Source organism: Idiotropiscis lumnitzeri, chromosome 13 (assembly GCF_059441095.1).
Source record: "Idiotropiscis lumnitzeri isolate Australia: NSW breed Sydney's pygmy pipehorse chromosome 13, RoL_Ilum_1.0, whole genome shotgun sequence".
In the NCBI taxonomy this organism is placed as follows: domain Eukaryota; kingdom Metazoa; phylum Chordata; class Actinopteri; order Syngnathiformes; family Syngnathidae; genus Idiotropiscis; species Idiotropiscis lumnitzeri.
In genome coordinates, this window is record NC_142403.1 from 19,371,691 (window position 1) to 19,398,243 (window position 26,553).

General features: G+C 43.8%; 1 protein-coding gene across 1 annotated transcript; it reads left to right on the forward strand.

The window, feature by feature from the left end:
- Window positions 1-1,154: 1,154 nt before the first annotated feature.
- Window positions 1,155-25,947, forward strand: LOC148324947 (cadherin-24-like). The gene is made up of 14 exons (XM_088313551.1): window positions 1,155-1,273; window positions 9,269-9,701; window positions 14,210-14,504; window positions 16,069-16,188; window positions 16,815-16,982; window positions 18,697-18,878; window positions 20,528-20,784; window positions 20,861-20,997; window positions 21,151-21,272; window positions 21,399-21,516; window positions 22,084-22,395; window positions 22,910-23,096; window positions 23,163-23,541; window positions 24,192-25,947. Exons 2-14 carry the CDS (start codon window positions 9,351-9,353, stop codon window positions 24,876-24,878), a joined length of 3,315 nt encoding a protein of 1,104 aa, XP_088169677.1. The 5' UTR covers window positions 1,155-1,273; window positions 9,269-9,350; the 3' UTR covers window positions 24,879-25,947.
- The last annotated feature ends 606 nt before the right edge of the window (window positions 25,948-26,553 follow it).

Genomic DNA, 26,553 nt, shown 5'->3' on the forward strand with positions numbered 1-26,553 from the left:
ATATGATAGAAATGGCCACCCGATTTGGTGCGGAACCATAAAACTATTGCTGGGGGTTCATATTTGTTCCTCTCTGTGTCCGAAATGGCTGCTTCAAACTAAAATGTAGAACTTACTGTTCATTTTCCAGCATCAGTTCGAGAGTTTTTTTGTGCATCTCGTCATGAAAGATATTTCAGCCAAATTCTGTACCGATTGGTGAAATTTGTGTCACTTTATTTTTTTAACTTTCTAATGGACGCTTCTGAGCACGAAACGCCTGCTTCAAACCAAAATGGCCGACTTCCTGTTCAATTTGAAACTATTGTTTTGACTTTTTTTTGTGCATCCTATTATGACTACCAAATTTTGTTATATAGATTAGTGAACTTGGTGTATGGGCAATTGTGTTTTGTTTTTTTGTTGTAATTTTACAAGCTACTGTTTAAGAAATGGCGATTTCAAATCCTTATTTCTGTGAAGTGGGTGGAACTGAGTTCAACTTCCATTGAGTTTGTTCTCGTGAGTCAAAGCAAACTAAAAAAAAAATATATATATATATTATTTGACTGATTCTGAACGTCCCCAGATGATGGACTTGGCTGATATCGTTCATTATGATGTCATATTGGTAGTGATGGGAAAATGAAGCCTCAAATTTGCTTCATGAACCAGTTGTTGTATTTTGGAGTCCTCTAGATGGCGCTGTTGGTTTAAATAAAAGGTTTAAAAATGGCAAGTCAGTGCGCTTTCAGCCCAATGTTGAACAGAGAGCGCCATCTACAGGAGTCCAAAAAAACTACAAACCGTTCATGAAACAGATTTGAAGCTTCATTTAACCATCACCACATATTGGTGGATTGTCTGCTTTTGATTTGTAATTTTGTGGTTTTAAAAGGCCGAGGTACCAAATGCACAGCTCCCCACTGGGCAAAAGTGAACCGGGTTCAAATAAGTGTCGGTGCGCACGCGTGCGCGTGTGTGTGTGTGTGTGTAGTCTGTATATAAGCGAGACCCCCTAAATGCTTGGCAAAGTGTCCCTCCTCAAAAATAGCAAGCTTTTAGAGAGCCGCCTCCTCCACGCTCAAGACTAATGGAGGGAAAAGACAAGTGAGGGAGGATGAGAGTGATGAGAGAGCGAGAGAGAGCGAGAGAGAGGAGCGGAGAGAGGGAGAGCGCGAACGAGCGAGTGCGCGAGAGGCAGGCTTGGGTGAAGGGGACAAACCTCACGTCAAGCTCACATGAACCTCCGCGTCCTCGTCCACGCGCAGGATCGCTTTCAGACGCGCACTAGGTATGGCAAGCCAAGCTTGACTTTCTTTCTTTCTTCTTTCGCATCATTTTTTTTTTTTTTTTTTTGCTGAACACGTGCATGGAGGAACATACATGTTGTCATCTCGGCATCACCTGCAGCCATTGCCGCTACATCATCATCAGCAGTGTTGGCTTGGTTCTAATACGCGGCTCAGCCCGAGTGTGTGAATCACATGAAGGGGCGGGGGGGGGGTGGGAGGATGGGAGGTATTCGTCAAGTAGGTCACTTTATTTCATGTTGTTATTATTATTATGATACTGTCCGGCCTCTTAAGAAGACAAGGTCACGCCGCGGGCTTTTTTTTAGTGCGTCTCTCCGCCAACTTGGGAAGCACTAACAAGCGAGGCCAGATGTGCGTGTGTGCACGTGTGTGGATGCATGCATGCGTGTGCATGCGTGTGCGTGTGTGTGTGTGTGATACTGATGTTTCATCAATGTGCATTGTCAGTTGTTAGATCATGCAAGCAGGAAATTCCAAAAGTCCAAAGGAAAGTTGGAATGGATACGCTCAACGCTATTTCACCAAATGCTGCAGGCAACGTACAGGAAGAAAAAAAAAAATATTCTTTGAAGTCTAATTTGGTACATTAATTGGTTAACTCCCTTTTTTTTATTTGCTGTAATATTTTCCCATTTTTATGATTTTTTTTTTTATGATAATGATTGTTGAACCTTGACTTGAAAGGGCCCAAAATGGCCGCTTCAAAGCCAAATAGCCAACTTCCTCTTGAATTTTCCGCACGGGTTTGAGACTTTTTCGTGTGTCTTGCTATGATGGACCTGTCCACCCGATTTCGTCTCAATCAGTAAAAAAAATGTCATTGTTTGACTTCTTATTCAATTTTTAGCACGGGTCTTTGAAACTTTTTTTTGTGCCGGGTTATGCTTAGCCTGTGTCGTAAACTCTGTCGTGAGTCTACTTGGTCCTTATTTGCTCTTGTTGGTTCTTGTGTGGAAATGTCAAAAGTTGAGATTAATGACTTAATACCGTTTGGGAAAAGTGCGAGTGTGTAATTTGTGTGATGTCACTGCGGGTACGCTTCTACTATTGATGAGCCTCGTGAAGTTGGTTTGTTAGTTTTGAATAATTTAGCAGCTGAATATGGCTATATAAAATGGGAATATGGTTGTATACATGCTGGATGTGTGGTGTTGATGTTTTATGATCGTCTCTGTTGGAAATACTTTGGCGCCATCTGGTGGCTTTTATGAAGCCTTTTGTGCCAATTTGCAGATTTTCGCTATTGGTGGTCGGGCTCGTTTCCCAAAGTCACAAAATAGCTCTGGTTCCCTGCTTTTCTGCGTGGATGTAGACGTGTGTGTGTGTGTGTGTGTGGGGGTGCGTGTGTGTGTGTGTGTTCTTGTTTTTCCGTCGTTATGTGGCACAAAACTTAACATTTGAATTTGAGTGTTGGGAGTTTTTCCTTTTGAGAATATTTTTTCTTGTCCTCGTAAGAAAAATACAACAAACTCCTTTCACTTCTTTAGACAAGTGTGTGTTCCCGTATGTGTGTGTGTGTGTGTGCGTCCTTGTCTTTCCACCTATATGTGGCACAAATCTTGACATTCCACCTTCCGTCTAATGTGGGGACATTTTTCTTTCTGGGGACATTTTGTCTGGTCCGCGTAAGAAAAATGCGAGGTTGAGCTTTTTTCATCCCTCTAGATAGGTGTGTGTGTGTGTGCGTATTGGCGTGAGTGTGTGTGCGTGCACTAAGGATGGATGAGAGCTCTGTAAGCACTAAGGCGACCAGAGAAGCTCAAATGGGACCGAATGTGTCTCCGCTTAGGTCATTTCAGCCCGCCAAGCTTGTACCCTCTCATGTACTTTAACCATTAAACCCCCCCCCCCCCCAACCCCCACTCCTCCCTCCTTCCATCTATCCGTCCATCCAGGCAAGCATCCATCCAGTCATCCCTTTTTCTTACTCAGTGTCTCCATCTACTACGATATGTAAAAGGTCTGGCAGGCATTGCACGGTGGCTTCTATTTTTATTAATAAAAATGGAAGTTGTTGCAGAGCAAAGTGCGACGGGAACAGCGATTTGCCATTTGGAGTGATGTCGCCACTCATCATCCCGACCAGCAAATCACGCTTTCAGTTTTCATGCTTACGCACACACACACACACACACACACGCGCGCAACAAGAGTGAATGACACAAAGCCGTCAAAGCTAAGCTGTGCTAAAAAAGCACAATAGCCGCCAGAGACAAAAGTGCTCCAGGAGACGTACTTTTTTTTTTTTTTGGAGGGATTTAAAAAGAGGCTTTTACATTGCTTAGCGTGAAGCGTTACATATGGATGATGATAAATGGTGTCAGAAATGTGCTAATCCACGAGGCAAGCGTCTCCTTGGGAGGGAACTGCGTTGGCAATTGTCTGGTGTGGTGAAAAGAAACAAACTGCATTTAGAAACTTAAGTGGGTGGTCTCGTATGGAGCCTGAATAAAAATCGCAATTTTGCATTTATTAGAGTAAGTGTAATTACAAAAAGTTTTTTTTTTAACTATATTTTAATGCTATGCCGATGACAATTATAAATAAATATATTACGGTTTATATATTTAATTTTAATTTAATTCAAGCATGTACGATTAATAGAATAAATGTATTTATTTTTGACGATTGGAAGAATATTTCTTGACTGATAGTCAACTGGAACTCAGATTATTTTGGTAACCAAGGAGGAAATTGTCAGCAAGCCACCCTTGAAGTCTTTTTTATCTCTTTTGTTTTATGTATCAGTCACGCAGACGTGAGGCATTCAGCCGCTGCCTGATCTTTGCCTTAGCAGTTGTTGCAAGCTTATCATCTCCTTGCCCAGAGCTGACCAATCGACATGGGAGCCACACTGCAAAATTGCCACCTTGTAATAAATTGGGCTGTCCGTGGCTGCAGTTCAGCGGCAGTTTGAGAAGCTTTATGGCCGTCGCAGCGCTCCAAAATTCAATACAATTGATAATGTCCACTGCAAATTTCTCAGAACCCGATCAGGTGGTACAACGAGAGCGGGCATTCGAGCGAAACCCGGTGAAGTCAGTCCAGAGGGCTGCACTGGGACTCAGAAAGAACCAAAACTTAATCTGGTTGCTGCTTCGGACAGTAACGAAGCTTCTTGGGAATTATAAAGTTCTGCTTGCAGCCTGAGAATTTTCTCTCTGTTATTTTCTCAGGTGCTTGCGCCGTTGTGGGTGTGAACACAGACTTGTTTCCAGGCCAATGGAAGTGGCACAACACATTTTATTTCCTTTCAAATCAGCGCCCAAAAGGCGTCGAGTGTCCAAATCTCGAGTCCATACGGGAGAACTGTTTGCAAAGTGCGTTTATAAGGAGCTGCGAGATCTCCACTTGCGGATGTTGTCAAGTTGGCCAACGTGATCGCAGCTCACTGCTGTGCAGAGGCACTTGGAGAACGCCTTCAGACCTAATTGTCCGTTTGTGGAAAATCAAATTTCCTTTTCATCACCTGCGCCACAACTTAGACCTGCCTCCAGGTGGTCAAATGCTGAGTCTACTTTCAGCCAGCAAATTGTCGACACTGGAGCAGTGTGACGGCAAATGAAGCCTCTCAAGTTGGTGCTGAACTGCTGTCAGGGTCTGAAAAAAAAAAAAAAAAAAAAGAAATTCCTGTCTTGCGGCGATTTTTGCAACGCCGCTCTAATGTCGATGGCGAGCCTTGGGCAAAAGGAAGGATATGCTTACAAAAATTGTAAAGCCTAAGCTGACAAATGCTGATGGCTTCACATCTGTCCAGATGATACTGAAATTGAACAAAAGGAAGTGCATAGTGACTTACGGGGCATGCTATGAAAGAAATTTAGTTGTTTTTTTTCAGGGCCGGAAAGATTAATCATGAGAGAGTATTTCATTAATGTGCGTGGAAAAGTTCACGGCACGCAACTCTTCAAGGTGAGCTCAGTCGTGACGCCCGTGCGAATGCAACAGCCGAGGTCTCGTGACAAATGAGGCAAAGGTCCGCGATTGAGAGCGCATCCTCCCCTTCCGCAAGATGCCACAACACCACGAAACAGTTAATTGAACCACAAGTTATTACGTCGCGCCGCGTTAACGGCCGTGACAATGTTGTGTTGCTGTTTTACGCCGTCATCAAAAAGCAGCTCGGGGCTCATTTGCATGGAAATGGATCAAAGCGCATTTGTTTAGTCGCCGTCATTATTCGCGCCACGTTTTAGTCGCCGCATTGATCGCGCACGTGGCGGAATTTCCGCATTTGAATCCGACGCGCACAACTTTGTCCAGATCTCTTTGCACATGAGCGTGTGTGTGTGTGTGTGTGTGTGTGTGTGTGTAATGCCTGAGCGCGTGGCATGCGTGCGTGCAAAGAGGAGATAACAGATGCCAGCAATTTGGGTTGGGGTTCAGGTGAGGCGTCCCAACACGGGAAAAAGAAGCAGTCACGTCATGTTTTTTTTGGGGGGGGGGGTGAGATGCGATGAGATGAGGTCGTGTCATTGACGATGTTTATCGAGCGTCTTCAGGGAAGGCGGAGGCACGCGGAGGTCATTATTCCTCACCTAAAGGCGGTGGCGCTCAAGAAATGTTGCCGAAAAGACGTTTTGTGTGCACAAATAATATTTAAGTGACCGATGATCTAATTGAACTTTAAATGAAAATTGGACTCATTCAATTGCCGGACATTTTCAAAGCCGAATTTTCAGAGCATTTTGATTGATTTTTCATGGCTCACCGATTGGAATATTTGCTTTCAGTGACAATATGAGCACCAACCCCAAAAATAATTTGTTTACCGGACTCCCCCAAAAAAAGTTTCTTTCGAACTTTTTCTGTTCCTTAGAAAGCATCTTGTCGGGCACTTGACCCTTTCTTGTCGGTCAGCCCCCCGCCCTCCTTCCGTATTTATATAAATTGTCGGCCGCCGACCCTGCAAATGGCGGAGGTTTATTTGAACATCATTCGCTGGCTAATTTCATATTCAAATCTGCTTACCTTATTATGGGCTAATTCTGGTCTTATTTGTCTCCTTCTTCTTCGTCCCCTTCTTCTTTCTTCTTCTCCCAGAACGTGTCTAATGCAAGTAAGTACGCACAGTTGGTGTTATTGGGATAGATTAAAAGAGAAATAGATTGGAACGAAACGACTTTGGTAAAAGTCCTGGATCAAAGTTGAAAAAAAAAAAAAAAAGTAGTCTAAAATGTGCTTCAGTGCAAAAAGTGAAAAGCAGAAAAGAATTTTCACCATCAATTATTTACAGTGCCCGTTTTGATAACATCGCGCAAAGAACAAAAACACATCACGAAACACACAAAAAAAACTCGTTTCCCTCTTCTATTAACTTGGCGTCGTGCTCGTACTGAGAAAAACAAGTGAGAGAAAACGTGACTCCCGTCTTTGATGATGATATAATAACATAAAAGATGAATTCCTTCAAATGATTTGAATACATCAAAAATGATCAAATGGATTGCAACATTCAAAAAAATAATACGATCACATAAAAAGAATCAAAATCGTTTTTCTTGTCTTTATTTGGACTTTCTGTCCAGGATCAAAAGTCACAAATGTGAATATTTTCCGCTTCAAAGTGACGTTGCAATTGTAAAAATCACCACACTAGTCAATCATCCTAACACACTTCTTGGTCTGGGGTTGGAGTTTTCCATCTGTGTGTGTGTGTGTGTGCGTGTGCGTGTGTGTATTATACCACAATGTTTTTACAGCCGACAGAGCAAATGCACTGAGTGTGGAAAATATCTTTTTTTACTCTGTAGATCTTTTCAACGCGAGATCACGCATGTATCCAGGTGACCACCGGTAAACAAAAACTTCTTATCAGTTGAGAACGATTGAGAAAAGTTTTTTAGTTTTTTTTTTCACCACAGCTAACCCTCCAGATAACTAACACCCCAGATGTTTTAAGACTACTAAGACGAGCCGGTTACGATTCGATTCATCGACAGCTATGTCATAAATGAGACTGTGTGGTGAGAGGTGTGTGCGGCTCCCAAAAAGTCAGTATTATCAAAATCTGAAAAGACAACGTTATTTTTCTCTTAACCTTGTAATCATGGGCATAACGTCTGTTTCATATCATGCCGTTTTTTTTTTTGTTGTTGTTGTTGTTTGTGGGGTTTTTATCCAAATTTGTTCTTTGTGTTTTATTTACATACACATTTATTTCCGATTTTTTTAAAGAAAACGGAGATCCTATAGCTCAAAAGAGAAATACTGGCACCCAAAAATTTGTTAAAAACAGCTGTTGCACCGAAATCAATATATTTATTTATTTTTCCCGAATTTTTACCTTATTCTCCAACGCCGTGATTTTAATGTGTGAAGTGTCAGTTTAAAAAAAAAGAAAAATGTTTTTGAGGTAAATTGACACTTTTGTGTTAATCAGATTAATGGTCCTGCCGTGAATGGACAGTGCACCGTCGAGTATTTTTTTTCTATGCCTGTGCCAAAATGTCTTGATGCTGGAGGTTTGGTCCCCAGTTTGTCGCTCCAGAAGTGACGACGCAGTCTTGCGCTCTTCTATTTACAACTATTTACGACATCCATTCCATTTATCCTCCTCACTCAGAGGTTCCGCTGCATTAATTTTTATTTCTTTTTTTTCTAAGTAAACGAAAAAAAAAAAAAAGATCCCCTTTTAGCTGCTGCTTCAGTTTTTGTCTTCTGATTACAGGAACAGATTCTTTGAAATCCAGGTAAGGCGAGAAGTTACTTGGCACTGGCATAATTTTTTTAATTTTATGGGTGTATTTTTAACATTTATATCTCCCGTTGGGCTTTGAATATATTCTTGGGGTTCGCACTGTCTCCGAGTGCCTTCATTGTACTTACGGTGACACACACGCACGCGTGCAAACACACACCTTAGCCCGTGTCCCTTTTTGCATGTGTTGTAGTGTTTTTGCGATCTTACTGCAGAAGCAGTTTCCCTCCAAGCAGAAAAGAAAAAAATAAAGTTCAAAGTATTCATGGTGGCGCAACGACTTGCACAGCAAATTTCTTTCAGGTCAGGTCAGCGGAGGTCACCGGCGTTCTGACACCCGGAAGTCGGCCTCAAGTTGGATTTTATTCAGCATATTTTTGGCCATCGTATGCAATTCATATGAGTCTGTAAAAAGATTTTCAAATCTTTATTTTGACATCTTTTACTGCGAGTATGCAATTTGTCAATTGCAATATTTTTCCTTTATTTTTTTTCTCTACAGCCAGCAGAAAGGGCGTTCACTTTTTTTTAATTTTTTTTTTATTAAAATGAAATTGTTCTCCAATGGCCACCTTAAAATCCAAATTGCGACATTTATTTGTTCCACTGCAGTGCAGTAAGCCATTAAACGCCTCTTTCAGGAACCACGGATATTTTGCGTGAATTTGCTCGCTTACCCAAAAGTTGAAAAATAATATAACCCGACAGGGATTTTTTTTTTTATGTTGCTTCGAGAATGAAATCAATTTTTTCCAAGAGAGTATGATTAAATCCAGTAAATAAGGATTTTTATGAGTTTCAATTGGCCTCGAAAAAGATCTAACCGGTATATCTGAAGTTGTAAATGACCAAATCAGCCGAAACTCGCCATCCTTGGAAGTTTCATCGCATTTGTGTTAACGCGGCTAAAACGCTTCGAGTGGCCGACGGAGAGCCCACAAGGTTAACGAGCTCATTATGTCTTCTCTCCGGTGATTTCCACAGGCAAAATTGTTCAAGTCAACCATGTCATGTTCTTTTCCTCTAACTTGTGAATGGAAGCTTTCCGAAAATGCGTCCTTTGAAATGAGAAGAGCAACCTTTCCTCAGTCAAAAAAAAAAAAGGGACCGCTCTGCTCGGCGAAACTTCCAAATGGCAAAGTGCTTCGTGAATGTTTCGCTTGTTCGGGTTCTCTTTCGTATTTCGGTGCGATAATGTTCCTGCCATGATATGAGTCGGAGGAACAAAGTGATTTTTTTGTTTTAATTTTTTTTCTTTCTTTTTCTTCTAAAGAATCCAAACTTTCGGAGCATGCTGCGGAGCATGATGAAGATGGACGTCAATTCCTCAGCGCTTGTCCACTGAGATCTCAGCGATGAGAGGACACGTCGTCCTTCTTCTCTTCTTCTTGTGCGCCGGCCGTGTTGTTTTGCAAGATCTGCCAGGACTTCGCCCAACCCCGGACTTAGCGGCTCAAATTGGCTCCGGACTCACCGTGACTCACCGGAGGACTTGCGAAGAAGTTGAAGGGTGGATTGAGGAAGGCGCCGCCGTGCTCCAGTTAAGCTCTGAGAAGGGTCAGGAGAGGTCAAGGGAGGTCGAGTGGGACGGCACAAGACCGCAAGGGACCAAGCGGCCGCGTTCTCGTCGGAAGCGGAGCTGGCTGTGGAACCAGTTCTTCGTCATTGAGGAGTACCGAGGCCCTGAACCCGTGCTCATCGGACGGGTAAGTTGACCCAAAAGGAATGTGTGTGTTACACAAAATTCAACTTACTTCCTCAACCCTTACATACTTCTGGGATCAAATTTTGACATTTGACTGCAATCAAAATTGCCCAAATGTCATTTTTTCATCAAAGTCCAGTGACACACGCGCAAAAAACTGAAAATACTTTTTCCGGACGATAAGCCGCCACTTTTTTCCTCGAGTTTGAACCATGCGGCTTTTACAGCAGTGCGGCTTTTCTGTGGATTTTTCCTTCGCCACTAGGGGCGCTCTATAGTTCAGAAATTATGCCAAAAAAAAATTATTTATTTATTTATTTATTTATTTTCCTTGGGTCTGTTCTGTTTAGATTAGTTGTTGGCGTGTTAAAAGGCACAGTTTTAAAAATCAGTTTTTGTACCGTAATGTGCATTCACAGTACAAAATTGTTCTGTACATGCACTAAACATTTTTTTTTCAACATAGAAAACGGCGGCTTATAGGCTGGTGCGGCTTGTATTTTTATTTTATTTTATTTTATTTTATTTTATTTTATTTTATTTTATTTTATTTTATTTTATTTTATTTTATTTTATTTTATTTTATTTTATTTTATTTTTATTTATTGATCAATTTATGACTCCACGATCTTTCAACAAGTAAGCATGCAAGGGTGTATCCAGCAGAAAAGATGCAGGATGTCTGCCGTTTTCGTTTGAAGTGGAGGGTTTGGGGTTATTTTTTGGTCATTTCAAGGTGTCCTTCAAAGCCAATCTTGCAAAGTTTGATGACATTCGATAAAACAGGAAACTCGTAACCGCAAGGCCGGAGCGTGTCCAAACATCGGCCGTGTGATGAATATCACGTACAGAAGAGATTCATCGGAGAAAAACTTCACAAAGCAGTATACAATTTGGTAGGTTCCTCACGAGTCGACCTGCAAAAAAAAAAAAAAAAAGTCTTCAGAAGCCACGCCCACAAAACACGCAGGACGTCGGCCATTTTTGATGATGGCAGCCATTTTGGGGTGATTTAAATCCAACTGCACGTCTGTAAAACGTGACTTCCTGTTTATCGCAGACTGGAATCTTTTCACTCTTCACACCGATGCCCACCTGCGGAAGGGCGTCCCCACGGGAGCCCCCCTCGTGGCATTTCATAGCTTGGCTCTAACGAGCAGGGAGTCAAAGTGCGAGGCGTAACGCTAACAGGGGAGCGCTGCCAGCCACTTCAGAGCGGCCACGATATACTTTACAATGACAGCCTAGATTGGTTTCTTCGCCGAGCGCCGTACTCCTCATAAATGTTTAATATCCCGCTCTGCTTGTTATTGATACAGTCGGCGAGCGGCGCTAAAGCAATCAGGGGAATGCTACTTCCATATTTGCGCAATAAAGCCCGGGCGACATGAAAATAAAGCCTCGTTTCTCCATGCAGCTTGGATTGTTCGGATAAAAATCAGAGGTGGCAAAAGTACTCAGACTTGAGTAAACGCTCAGATGCATTTGTAACAAAGAGACGGGTAGAAGTACTGATTTCACTGTAAGACTTGAGTCTCTGGATAAGTGCGAGGTATCGAGTTGTTGCGGATGATGCCGATAGCAGCAAGTGAAACTTAAAAGTCAAAATAATAATTTGACATCATGTAAATCCTCCTCGGCAGTACGTGGCGCTACACTGCAGCACACAGAAAGAAGAGTCTTTGTTCACAATTATTTGTCACTATAAAATTAAAATATATATTGTGTTCACAAATATCCTCTCTTTTACAAATTAAAATATTACAGAGTGCTAATTTTTATGTTGAACATATTACAAATACATTTTGGGGGCAGGCTAGAACGGATTACTGGCTTTTCCATTCATTTCAATGGGGTCAAATGATTTGAGATACAAATTGGGCACAAATTCAGCTCCTATCTTAAGGCGCCACTCCATTTGTGTTTTATTACGTTTGCATCAGGAGGTGGAAGCAAGGTGGTGGCTGTTGTGGCATCATCATTGTGCTTTTGCCGCTTTGTTTGCCAGGCGGGGGGAAGACATTCCGGCTTCCTTTTCACACTGACAGAAGCACAGCAGGACTGAGACAACAATTACACTCAGCCCAGGAGGGGGTGATGGGATGGCACACACACACACACGCACACACGCAAACACACACCGTATGGTTGGCTTTGAGGCAGAAACGAAGGCAAGGGAGGGATGAATAAAAAAAAATATATATATATCGTTTATCGAGCAAACTGTATGGTGTCGGGTGGGCCATTATGATTTTTTTTTTCCTTTTTAAGCCTCAACGTTATCCGACAGCACAGATAGACTTTGGGCTTATATTCCACCCTGTCGACTGCATCGCTTGCATACTTCATATGCACACTTAGCGGCCTCTTTATTAGGAACACCTGCACTGCCAGGATTCTGGCAGTACAATGAACCGGAGAAAATGTTGGCGTTTCAGCAAGTGCAAAGTCTTGCATTCTTTTCTGTCATGCCTATTTTCAAAATTGTGTCCGGGTCGTACGTTGAAGGAGGTTGAGGAATCTTATTTCGACATAAGTAGTGCTACGATGCAATCTGTGACTCGCACAGTTCTCAGAATAAGAGACTTCCTTTAATTGTCGCTGCCAGTTGATATTTATTCTAATCTTGAGCAATAAATAAAAAGCGCATTAAATATTACATGTATAAGTGCCAAACTATTCAACCAAACCATATAATGTCATCTTGACGAACGTTTATTAGCTTAATGCTAACATGTAATGCAAAATGCCATTGACGGGCTCACCGAGGTTAACGTAGACATAACGCAATAAATTTCATCGATTACATTTTACTCAAAAAATTCAACATTTGATCTCAGGAGACAGAGTCAATTTTGTATGTAAAATATGCGTAAACTTCTCGGAGTAAACGCTATCGGAATTTTACACATACATATGTTTGGCTTTGTTCGGCCTAGGCGTTTGTTTTCGAATGACCTTCTAGTTGTAGTTACACAGGATGAGCTCATGATTTGCGAGTGAATATGCGCAGGCTTGTGAGTAAGACTGGTGAGATTACCATGAGCGCATGTGGCCTGAGGGTGGAAGTGTGGCCAAGGTTCCTGGTCAGAAAGCTCAGCGGCTGACTAATCTCTTTGCGGCCTTGTCATTTCTGCACGCACGCACACGCACACGCACACGCACACGCACACGCCGGCCCTGCCATGCACACTTTTCTGTTATTTGTAATACAAAAATTGAAGATGAAAAAAATAATTGAGTGGGAAATTGAAAAAAATATATAGATCTTTTTTTCAAATATAATAAATAATAAAAAGTTGCATCCATTTTTACAATTGAGTCTAAATAAAGTTCTCGTAAAAATCTGCCATGTAAGTAAAATATAATCTGGTTGCTGGGGGAAATTATTTTCTTTTGTACAATTTAATATAAAATTATTATTTTTTTTCTTTTTGTAAATAAAAAGTTCTTTTCTATTAAATTCAAACGTATCTCGGTTTTACTTTTTACAATTTCTTTTGAAAACGAATGTATTAAAACCCGTCGAGAAGTGACAACATTTCATATCCGTTTTCTGACATACATGAAAAGTATTTCTCATTAGCAAGTTACTAAGTTAACTAGAAATTTTCTTGACCCCAAATTTCCGAAAAAATGGTCATTGACTGTATTTGGTGGTCAGTGCAATTGTTGTTGGATGCACGTAGGACGTTTTGGGGGCGGGGGGGGGGGTCCTCCCCTGGCTTGTGTGCTTGGGTCGAGTTAACGAGATGGACGCATCAGTACGCTCCCGTTAGCGCCGCAAACACACGCACACACACCTGGTACCATTGCATGTCACACTTTCACATGAATCACGTTGGATGTGCGCTTCAAGCTCCACATAACATATTATTGCCAGATTCTCATAATGCTCACGCCGTCGTTGGGCTGATGAATATTAGCATTGACGGTAATTTATATTCCGGAACGACTTAAACTGAACCTGCTCCAGAGTGTCAAGGTTACTTTGCCTCATTGTGAAACTGTCCACAATAAAAAATGTTTAGTCAGTGAGATTCATTTCAAGAAAATATCCACTTCTTTTAATTGCCCAAAAGGCTCCAGGATTGGGAGGGCGTTCCCACAAAAAATGCTGACCGCGTAGAAATGCACCTGCGTATAAGCCGCAGCAACTCCTTAAAAATAAATAAATAAACCTGATATACAAGCCGCACCAGGTTATAATTTGCTCATTAAAACAGAACAGACCCAAAATCAAGATTGATTTATCGTATTTTCTGAACTATAGAGCGCCCCTAGTGGTGAAAGAAAAATCCACAGAAAAGCTACGTTGTTGTATTAGCCGCATGGTTCAAAATCGAGGGAAAAAGTAGCGGCGTATAGTCCGGAAAATACGGTATATTTTGTAACCAAAATGTGAATACTTTTGTCCGCGCCGTAATGCACAGCCCTTACCAGTCAAATGACCGTGAATGTCAATTCCTCCCCAACGCTAAATCAGTTTGCTTGTCTTTTGTCCGCCAGCTGCACACTGACATGGACCGAGGCGACGGAAACACCAAGTACACGCTTGAGGGCGAAGGAGTGGGCTCGGTGTTTGTCATCGACAGCAACACGGGCAACATCCACGTCACCAAGTCTCTGGACCGCGAGGAAAAGGACCAGTACCGCCTCACGGCCACCGCCACCGACCGGCTGACGGGCCGCGCCTTGGAGCCATCCTCGCAGTTCATCATCAGAGTGCAGGACATCAACGACAACCCGCCCGTCTTTCCCGGCGAGCCCTACATCGCCACCGTTCCCGAGATGGCCAACATAGGTACAGGACGCATCGATTGGCGCAAAAAAAAAAGAATTATCGCGTTGCTTGGATTTAATGTCTGCTTGAACAAAGATCGTCTTTGTCCACTTACGGAAACAAACAAAAACAAAAAAATCAAACTTTTTAAGTACTGTTTTTGGTTCTAATGAGTGGTGGGACGTAACGAAGTACAAATACTTTGTTTTATACGTAGATTTATTTATTTTTTGTCAGGGGAAGGGAGGACTTTCTCATTCACCAAAAGATTTTCTTGTTTGCTGTTTTTGTGCCATCGAGTGGCGTCTTGGTGCCAAGGACGTATGATGCAATGAGTTGAGACATAAGTAGCGCTTTGGCACCATCCTGTGGCATCGATAGTCAGAATCTAGAAACCTAACAATTTGTGTCAATGGCTGACAGATTTGGGCTTTTTGCAGAAAGCATCGCAATTAGTTGAGAAGGTGACATTTTGAGAATTTTTTTTTTAATAATATTTAATGTGTTCCAAAGCAAGAAAGATATTTTGTTTTGATGTAACCTGATTACATTTTGTTAAAAATAATCTAAAGATTTCCTACAATATAGTAATAAAAATCATGTTTGGTTCCGAATTTTACTTGAAAAGTACTGCATATAATTTGTAAAACAAAATGTAATAATTTGCAAAAAAAGAAAAGACCTCCTGCCAAAATTATTGTGCTAACCCTTGAAGCAAAGGATATTTGAGCACAAACGGTACCGCAACACATTTAGACAGACACTAGAATTGTTCTTTAGCCTCTGATTTCTGCTTGACAATATTAGACTGCCCCCTGGTGGCCAAGAGGCACACACCAGCAGGAACACTTTAATTCCTTGCATTTGATTTAATGATGTGATCACGATCAAGTTTAAAATTATAAACTGCTATTTTACTTATTAAAAAAACCATTACAAAATTTTGGGGCTGACTGTAACGGATTAATGGCAGTTCCATTCTTTTTAATGAGGGAGGCTGATTTGAGATGAATTAATTACTCGTATTACAAGACGCCACAACATTTTTTATCTTATCAGCAACATGATGTGACTCGATTGCTCGTCATAATTTCTTCATTATTCTCCGAAAGGTTAAAAATGTGTTAAATCTTTGAAATTGGAACACCTGAGCTGCCACGTCGCATTTATCAAGCGACGGAAACATTTAACAAGCCTTTGTGCTCACTGACACTCTCTTGAATACCTTTCATTGGGAAATACGCCGGGGGAAAAAAAAAATGACCAAAGTCAGTCTTTAGGGGGCCGTAATCTCTACACAAACATTTCAAACAATCCATCCAATCATGCGGTGAGCAGATTAGCATTGACGCCTGCCTCTGCATAATCCACTTCCCCTCTGCGCAAAAAGCTCCAAACATAAGCGTTGGATGCCAAACAATCATCCAATCGGTGCCTGACGCGCTTCAGTGCTCACATCAGACTTTCTAGCCTCAGTTTTTTTTTTTTTTTTTTTTTTTATCTTCAACATATTGACAGGTTTCCGAGTTTATCCGAAATTAATCCTCTGGGCAAGTACAAAATGTTTTATTGAACGCACCCGCAGGCACGTCCATCATCCAAGTGACGGCTCGAGACGCCGATGACCCCACGTATGGAAACAGCGCCCAGCTGGTCTACGCCATCACCGAAGGACACGACTACTTCTCGGTGGACCCGCAGACAGGTCAGGAGGGTTTTTCATTTATTTATTTTTTTTCACGTGATTAATCATGCTTCAGAGATATTGGAATAATTCGTAGAAAATTCAAAAAAAAAAAGTGTAAATTACATTGAATTGTTTGAATTTGTCAGATTCTCAACAAATTATGACCTAATGAAAAAAACTTAAATTTTCTTTCAAATATTGGTGGCAACAAACTATGCTTGATTTCAGTTGCTTCAAGAAATGCTTTGCTGCCAAACAGTTACTTTGTCCAGAAAAGAAATTCATATATTTTTTTTTTATTTTTACATTAGAAGAACACTATCATGATCAAGTATTTAAAAATTTCACAAACGCCATTCATGTGGAGAAAAAAAAATTCTGTCATTAATTACAATCCAACTTTCCACTAGATTCTTGCTTACATTTTTAAAAATCTTTTTTTGTTTTTATTTTACACGAAAAGCAATGCATCATAGTTAAAAAAAAAAAAATTTGAGCTGCTTCTCATGTCCACTCATCATGTCTGCATGACGCGCGCATATTTTGCCAGCAGTGTCGCTTTTCATTGTCACCGCCGACAAATGTTGACGTTGATCCTGAGCGACTGAGTCGTGCTGATTACCGTCCTCCCTCCTCCAACTCAGGCATCCTGAGGACCGCCGTGCCCAACATGGACCGAGAGACGCAGGAGGAGTACGTGGTGGTGCTCCAGGCCAGAGACATGGGGGGCCACCTGGGGGGGCTGTCGGGGACCTCCACCGTCACCATCAGGCTGAGCGACGTCAATGACAACCCGCCTCACTTCCGACGCAGTAAGGACGAGGAACCATTTAGCTTGAGCGTGTTGCGTTTTCGGAGTCGTGTAAACGCTTTGACGGCCCACCTTCAGCGTGAGGCCAGCGAGAAGGCCTTACGGTCATCAACTCGTCATCTGATTGGATATCGCAACTGTCTATTGAATCGGAAAGCTCGTTGACTTTGACAGAAGAGACGCCCGCACGATTGTATCTGAAGGCCTCGGACGAATAGCGCGTGCTACTCGTATCGTGAAATCTGCCTGGCAACACGAGCTAGCTGAATTCTGATTGGATTAAAACTCTCACCTAAAAATACGACACTAGGATATAATATGACATCAATGTGAAGAATATTCACATTTCTTTCTTTATGTTAGGCCAGCAGAGAAGGTCTTCAAGGCCTTGACCGCCTACCACTGCATGGAACAAAATTCTAAATCTGTTTCGCCCGGGATAAGTCTGACATCCGTTGACAGCTACGGTGTGGAAATCTCCGGCAGACGAACGAACCACTGGCAAAAATGTTTTTCATGGTCCACATAATCGTTCTCTTTGCTCAATTCGATTCAAAACGGTTATCTTTGCTTTTGCTTGTCCCTCAGCAGCCGCAAACCGTTTCGTACGCTCAGTCAAGTTTTTGCCCACTTGTTGAGGCCTTTAAAATGTCAAAACGCCCGTGATTCTTAACATATTAACTCCATCCATAATACATAAAGTATTTTTGGTGACATTCATCTTGCCGGAAAAATAAAGATTTGAATTTTCTTGTCACATTCCTAACGCATCCTTTTCCGCTCCCGTTCGCCGCCGACGGGCCGCGTCTCGCCACGCAGGAGTGAAATAGCATGTCCATCTCATCTTCTGTCCCGTGCTATTAATATTTCAAGTTAAAGTTCAGCGCTGTGCGCTTCAATGGCCAGCCAAATCAGCGGCGAGAGGCTGGTGAGACGTATGCCGCGTTTCGCCGTGCCGTATATCATCTCTCTGCACGCGGCGGGCGGCCATTCGTCATCGCATTTAAAGCCACTGCCAAGCTCGGCCCTGTGATATATTCGCCCCGCATACGTTGCTTTATAGAAGCTGTTTAATATTAACGTGCCGCCAGTGTGTTATTTATTCACTTTTAATCTGACTGCGTGGTTCGCAGCCTCCCCCCCCACCTCGTCCCCACCTCACCGTCCTATACCAGCTGCAAAGCCGAGCTGGAGGTCATTAATTTCTCTTAGAGAGATAATTAAAGCAAATGTACTCGTGTGGGATATTGGTTGATTTTTTATTTATTTATTTTTTTTTTTTTATGTGTGTTGTTTTTCTTTTTAAACATCCATTATAATACAGCATGGCCTATTTGAGTCATTAACCGCCACCAAGGACACCCGTTCCGATTAAACCGCCCCAGACGTGTGTGACTTTACAAGCGGACTTCTGGCTCAACTCGCACAAGGCCGCAACTTGCCGGTAAAAAAGAGAGAACTGCAGCCTTGACTTAGGGATTGAATTTGGTCCGTGACAACGCTTGTAACTCAAACAATCCGATCGCAAATCATCTTTCGCCACTGTTGTTCATGGAAATGCCCGTTAATCTGTTCCACCCTTCCTGAAAATGCCAACAAATATAATTGTCAAATGTTTTCAATAAGAAAACGAGAGAGTGAGAGTAAGAGTGAGAGTGAGAGTGAGTGAGAGAGAGAGTGAGATATTCAGCTGTTTTTTTTTCGTTCTCTCGCAGGTGCGTGGTCGTTCTCCGTGTCGGAGCTGGCGGCGCCGGGCGTGGAAGTGGGCCGGCTCACCGCTACCGACGCCGACGTGGGCGACAACGCGCTGCTGGAGTTCACCATTATGGACGCCGAGGAAGCGCAGACGTTCAACGTCAGTGCCAGGGAACGAGAAGCCATCATCGTGCTGAACAAAGTGAGCGCTTCCAAGCAAGAAAATTCAAAAACATTTCTTTTTGGCAAAAGATTATATTTTCAGGACTATAAGCCGCTACTTTTTTCCGTGATTTTGAACCATGTGGCTAATACAAGGGTGCGGATTTTCTGTGGATATATCTTTCACCACTAGGGGCGCTCTATAGTTCAGAAAATGCGCTAAATAAATCTCCATTTTTTTTTCTCTTGCGTCTGTTCTGTTTTAACACAGCAACAAGTTTGCTAATTAATAGTCTAGTAATAATTAATTATTATCCTATAGTCCGGAAAATACGGTCGGCAGAAGGCCGTGCCATAGCAGTTTGTGTTAATGGCTCGTTCCCGAAGCCACTGAAAGATTTTGCATTTCGTGCTCTCGCTTATGCTGCTCATCCCATAGATGAGCATGTCTTCTTCCTTAATTGACAAAAAGCCTCGTTACAACCGGGAAATCATCCACCGAACTCACATTTCTCAATATAATGTTTTATGTTTAGCTTGTTAAAGCTGTCTGCCCAATTCCGGCTGTGATCGGCGCGGAATAATTTATTAGAATTAGCAGGTAAATGTGTCTTTGTGCTCAGGGAGGGTCTTAACGACCGTCGCAGATAATGACCATACAGCCAATGTTAAATTAAGTGTGCAAATCAGGTCCCTAATGAGAATTAATCCACCTCATTAGAGTCCTCCGGTTAGATAAAAGGAAGTCCAAATAAAGATAAAAGTATCTGCTAAACATTTTTCACCACATTGCTAAGGAGCAACTGTGTTCCTAGCAAATAGTTTACAGTCTTTGTCATTCAAATAAAAAAGTAAAAAAACAAAAACAATACAAATGTGGACACCAGAAGTACATTACTAGCCTCATTAGCTTAGCTGGCAAAGCTTCATGTCAGTCGCGTAATGTTAGCATTTTGGCCAACAAGCTGAAAGGATTTATATTAGCCTCTGATTAATCAACTGTTACCACACACTAGGATTAAACTTCAATTTTTTGAGTGTTGGTTGTTGAATAGGTCAATGAATCATCGCAATCAAAATCGGGATAATCGATTATGGTCCATAATTTTTCAGGCCTGATAGGTACTAACTAGTGATAGACCGATATGCTTTTTTTCAGGGCTGATACTGATTATTAGTAGTCGTGGAGGCCGATACCCAATATTCAAAGCCGATATTCATTTGCTGAAACTGGTGTCAAAATTTTAAGAAATAAAAACTCCAAAACAGTTTAAATGCCTTCAAGCACGTTTATTAAACAACTTTAGAGATTTTCAACACGTTAAAGCTTTTTTAGATCTTAGAAGATAGACATATTAGTTTTAAAAGTCGGGAGCTATGCTGTCTTATAGTTGAATGAAAACAAACATCTCTTGAAAATGTATTACGGCAAATAGTTTTCTCTCAATCAGATGGTGCTATGGGCGGGTCAATCTGCTTCTGCAGGCAGGGTCACCAGCACAGCTGAGAGAGAGAGAGAGGTGTGCTACAGCGAGCCAAAATAATCCATCTTTTAATTTATCGGCCTTGAAAGTTAAAAAAAAAAAAGATGCTGATAATCTGCAAAATCCTAAATATCGGCCGATAATCGGTCTATCACTCGTACTAACGTGAACAAACATCCGGATTGTTTCCTTTTTTAATTACCAGCTGCTGGACTACGAGACTCGTAATTCATACTCGTTCACCGTGGAGGTGGCCAACCCCCTGGTGGACCCCCGCTACCTGAAGGACGGCCCCTTCAAGGACCAGGCCATGGTGCGGGTAATGGTCCTGAACGCAGACGAGCCCCCGCGCTTCTCCCAGGCCCGGTACCATCTGGACGTGTCGGAGAACTGCCCGCCCATCTGCTCGGTGGGCCGCGTGCACGCCGTGGATCCCGACACGGGACAAAGCGGTAACATCAGGTGTTTATTGCGCCATCGCTCACGTCCTCCGTCCCGACGCCGCTCGCTCACTCTTTTGTCGCGTTCCGCCTGGCAGGTACTCCATCGATCCTCAGTCGGACCCCGAGGCTCTGTTCCGCATCGCCTCCGACACGGGATTCATCAGCACGGTGATGGAGCTGGACCGTGAGCAGGAGCAGTGGCACAACGTCACTGTCATCGCCACACAGAGGGGTGCGTTTCCAGGGCCCGCGGGGCCCCCCGCCGGAGACCGGGGCCCTGCTGCTCGTATATCAGCCAAAGCACCGTCTGCAAAGTGCGCGGTGGAACTAATGGAACTACGGGGATGACTTGATGAACATTTATAGCTTTTCCATTTGTGTTTAGACAACCCCAATCTTGTGTCGAGGGTGGTGGTTGCCATAGAAACACTGGACCAGAATGACAATGCGCCAGAATTGGACCGACAATACACCACATCGGTGTGTGACTCCACCGCCCCGGGACAGGTCCGTGGCATGCATGTTTTCTTCCTGAATAGCGATGGCGTTCACGCATTTACGCCACATCCACGATATCCATCTTAAGGTCCGTCTGCGCTCGTCCGCGAGTCACATGACGTCGATGTCCCGCAGGTTGTTCAAGTCCTACGTGCCGTCGATCGAGACCCGGGAGGGCAGGACGCGCCGGTCCACTTCAGCATCGCGCCCGAATCCAGTGCTGCCCTTAACCTCTCCATTAGAGATAGCGGAGGTAAAACTTGATTGGGTGGTAAATAACGGTACAGAGGGCGGCACGGTGGCCGACTGGTTCGCACGGTGGCCTCGCAGTGCAGAGGTGCTTGTTTTTGGAATGTGGGAGGAAACCGGAGTACCCGGAGAAAACCCACACAGGCACGGGGAGAACATGCAAACTTCACACTGGAGTTGGAATCAAACCCACGACCTCATCCACCGCCCTTATTTTTAGTTAACCAGCTAAGGCAATTCTGATCCGATACTCTTTAGCAATACTGGCCTGGAGAAGACAGCGGAGTAAAAAAACACGGCAAAAAGGTCACGTAAGAAATAGTGACGAGTGGTAACGGATGCAAAAGGAAAGGATGTCAAAAGAAGGTAGCAGTTAACGGCCTGAAAAATACGGTAAAGAGTAATGGCGGATGTAAACTGACAGACATGAAAGCATGGTAACGAACAATTAATCGCTTTAAAGGGCGGTAAAGAAACATCAGAAGACAATATAAAGGCCAGAAAATGACGGTAAAAGATGAAAAAGGTTGTCAAAGTTGACTCACGATGCTGTTTGTGTGTTTGTCCTCAGGCGTGACGGCCAGCCTGGTGCTGCAGTCGTCCTTGGAGCCGGCGCCCGGGTACTCGTCGTCCTTAGTCAGCCTCTACGTGCCCGTGGTACTGCGAGACGGCGCCTCGGGCCTGGCCAACACCGCCACGGTCACCGTCACCGTCTGCCCGTGCCGGAGAGGCGGCATGCGGACGGAGGAGCGCAGCCCAAGGACGCGGGGCCGGCGGTGGGAGCGGCGCGCCGTGTGCCGCCCGGCGCCCTCCGCCTCACCCTCGGTCGTCTTCACGCTGGTCATCCTGATGGCGGCGTTGGCTTGCGTCACCACTCTGCTGGGTAGGTCAGTGGTTCTCCAAATGAAGGGGGTATGCCCACCCAGACTTGGGGGGGGGGGCCTTCAAAATCATTTGCAATCATGATTATTACGTTACACAACCAAAGTGGGCATCTTACTATGCCACTGTATTTTAAATGTGGTCATGACGGAGCAAAAATAATTTTTCAGGTGGTACAAAAAAAAAAAAAATTGAGGACCGCTCAACTAAAGCATCCAATTTATGTAAAAATGACAATGCTGTGGAATTAATTGAACTGTCGAAATTGAGATTATCATATTTTCCAGACCATAAGCCGCTATTTTTTTCCTCGATTTTGAACCATGCGGCTAATACAACGGTGCGGCTTTTCTGTGTATTTTTTTTCACCACTAGGGGCGCTCTAGAGTTCATAAAATACATTAAATAAATCTCTATTTTGTTTTTCTCTTGGGTCTGTTCTGTTTTAATGAGGCAATTTTGTTTTGCGAACTGGGCGTTTGTGACAGCTGACGTGGTTTTTGCCCCCCACCCAGTGGTGTGCGCACTTTCGCTGTCACTTCGGCGTCAGAAACGGGACGCCCACTCATCCTTGGAGGACGACGACATCCGGGAAAACATCATCTCCTATGACGACGAGGGGGGAGGCGAGGCAGACACGGCCGCCTTCGACATGGCAGCGCTGCAGAGCATGCACAGGATCCAAAATGTGCACGGAAACATGTGAGTCGAATGTGAAGTCAGAGTGAAAAATTTGCGGTAAGAAAGCGTTTGTACTTGGTTCTGCAGATGGTACACACAGCAGAGCGCCCCGCCCCCACGGTCCAGAACGTACAGCGTGACCCGTAACCCCCACCCGGGCCCGGAGCCCGAGCGGCGGCCCGGCTCGGCGCCACTCTACGGGCGGCTGTGCTACGGGGTCCACACGCTGCCTTCCCTCCGGGACTACTACTATCAGGCCGGGCCGCTGCAGGCAGGCATGCAGCTTCCGCTAGCGGGCCGGCGCCCCGCCGCCGCCACTATCATCCGGAGCCAACCGGCGCAACAGCGCCCTCCCGAGGTCGGACGAGCAAGTGCGTTAGCGGCGCACACGCTGAGCAGGCTGACGGGCAGGGCGGAAGATGGAACAAAGATGCAAGTTGACTCACAAAAGCAGGACCATGTTAAGGTAAAAATTGGGGTCTCGTTTTTTTAAAGCAGGAAGCATTATTTACTTTTTTTAAATCTGTTGTTCTGGCTGCTTAGCTTCTTTCCACCTAACTACTAGGAATGGGGGTGTACTGGGCCGATACCAGCATTATTTTACATTACAAGCCGCCAATACTTGAGGCAAAAACAATCTAACATCGAGTAAGTCCTCCTTGACGGTAGGTGGCGCTGTACTGTGGAAAGTTTAACACGTACTTGAATCATCATCTGCTTCAGAATTAAGTCTTTGTTCACAATCTTTTTGTCAAGGAAATTTCATTATTTCAAAAGTACTAAATGTTATAGACTGCGTGTATCGAAGAAGCCTTTATTTACTCCCGCGTCTTTTGCTCTCCTGCATGTTGCTGGATGTTACGCACTTCAAAAGTACTCGAGGTAGCCGTTCTCTGTATCGATGAGTACTGAATGAGTGGATATGTATACTGGTATTGGTCTGAAAACAACATCTCAAATGTGTTATTACTGTTTAATGCTATTACTATGTTATTACTATGTTATTACTGTAGCTAACCACCTATCAACCTCCGTACTGTACTTTCCCTCCTCATATTCTTTCCTTCCTACCCACGATGACTTTGCAAACCAAATTGAATCATGTGTTTTCGACAGATAACCCCAGCAGAGGTCCAGTCTGCACCAATCAGCGGCCCGGCCAGTCTAAGCTGCTCCGACCCAACGGGTTCTTCCTGCCACAGTCCCAGCAGCTCGTCGGCCAACCAGACTTTGATCAGCACCGGTGCCACCAGCTGTACCGTGGAGGACACTGACACCGACTGGTCGCTACCGTCCATTTCAGAGCAAAGTTACCCCAACGCCAAGCTTCCCGTTTTCCCCATGACGGACACGTACAGCATCGTTGGCTCACTCAACGGCACTGCGGTGGCCACGACTCTACCCAGGACAACCCCTGACAAACATCAACCCTTACGAATGGAGGACCTGCTCAACTTCCGTCTGAACCGGGTGACCTCCGACCCAACGCAGCCGCCCTACGACTCGCTGCAGACTTACGAATTCGAGGGCCGCGACTCTCGGGCTGAGTCGCTGAGCTCACTGGGGAGCGAGGACGGGAAGGACGACGACCAAGGTGAGAACGGAAAGGACCAGGATCCGACAGCGGGAGGCATGGAGGAACTCAATGTCAAGTTCCAGCGGCTCGTGGCGCTCATCCGGGAACGGAAGAGTAGCAAGGAGCCGGAAGCGGGCGAGGATCCCGCCCAGACCCGCCAGGTCCAACCGGCGCCTTCACAGACCAGCCAGGTCCAAGAGAAGCCGGTGCTGAGGTGGGACTTTTAAGGGGAAGTATTTGCACTTCCAAGCTAGTCCCACTGTTGGGAGGTGCCGGGAAAATCCAGGACACGCTGGAGGGACTACAGGCCTGATTTACAAAGATCCCAAATAGCGAGTTTGTGGTAATTGGATGCATCTTCCCATTCGACTTTCAAAAATTCCGACGGTACACCTGAAAAATTGACTCGGAAGAGACCAGCACTCATTTTCAGAGTGTTCTGAAATGATCCAGAGACAAGGAAAGTTTTGTCATGGATCATACGGCATGACTCCTTCTTGTGCCTGGCTTAACATCAGTCCTTCGATCTTTCAGAAGCTCCGAAATGATATCTTCGGAATAGACGATGCATCGCCATGATTTTTGTTTCTGGCATTTCCAAATTGTTGAGACAAACTCTAAAGATAAGTCCTTGACGCACGAATCGCCGTTACGGTGACGCAAAGCGGTGCCGTTTCAGTCGCTTTTCAAGAGTCAAGCACAAAGCTTTGGTAAATCAGGCCCAAAGTCCCTCAGCTGGCGCAGAACCACGTTTGGAGGAGCCGGACGACGTGGCTGGGAACCCCGAAGAACAAGTTGGCTGGATGGATTTTGGACTTTGCCAGGATTTCCTGGAAGCAGCGCACGGCGTATCACTGTCACCGCCCACCACCACTGTCATTTCACACCCGCCGTGATCGCAAACGCACAGAAAATCTTTCACTTTACACCGTGGCTATTTAATAATGCACTTGGGCTTTCAACACAAAACTTGTAAAAAATTCACTTTTTTTTTTAAATATTCATTTCCAGCACAGCCTGAAATGCGCATGGTTGGAAAATGGGCCCTCATCCAACATTGATCCAGCATATGATATTGAATATCAATTGGACTGATCTGATTGGTTGTCACAATGGAGGCCTGTTTTTTTTTTTTGTCAAAGTTCAGTAAAACAAAAACCTCGTGTGAAGAAATCACAACTCTTGTGTTTCTGATTTTGGCTACTTTGCTTCCTTTCCTACTTCCTACATAACTAGCAAACTTTGTGTGTAATTCCTTTTCATCCTATTTCTTCCCAAACTTTCCTTTCTTCTCTTTCTACAGTGGATAAAACCAAATTCCTACGCAAATATTTTCAAATGGGAGGTTTTTACGATAATGAAAAAAAACGAGACCATGATACTTGCAAAAAAAAAAAATCTAATTTAATTGTGCTACTAAATTTATTTGTTTTTAATTACATGCATGTATTTTACAGGCCACTTTTTTTCCCCCGCAGGCCACTCGCTCACTCGGAGCCAGCTTCGGCCCCCTCAAAATAAAATTAAATTAAATTAAATAAACGCAGAGGCCAAGACACTGAGAGAAATAACGACACATTCACATTCTTAGACCAACCGTCTGTGCTCCTTTAATGAGTTTCCCCAACAGCAAAAACACTTTAAGATGTGTGACTCATTTTTGCAGCTGTTTGAGGGAAAAAAAATCCCTTCGCTTTCTTTGCAGCTTTAAGGCCAGCTGCTCAGATAAAAGCTTCCGTTCCAAAACCGCGCTTCAAATGTAATTATTCTTTCCCTCCGCAAAGGGGCTTTTGCGTCACTTAATCAAGTTACACTCGTACTAATGTGACGCGCTCACAGCCAATTTCTTGGTGTCATGAAAGGATGAATGCTGCGGCCATTTTACGCAAAGGATGTAAACTG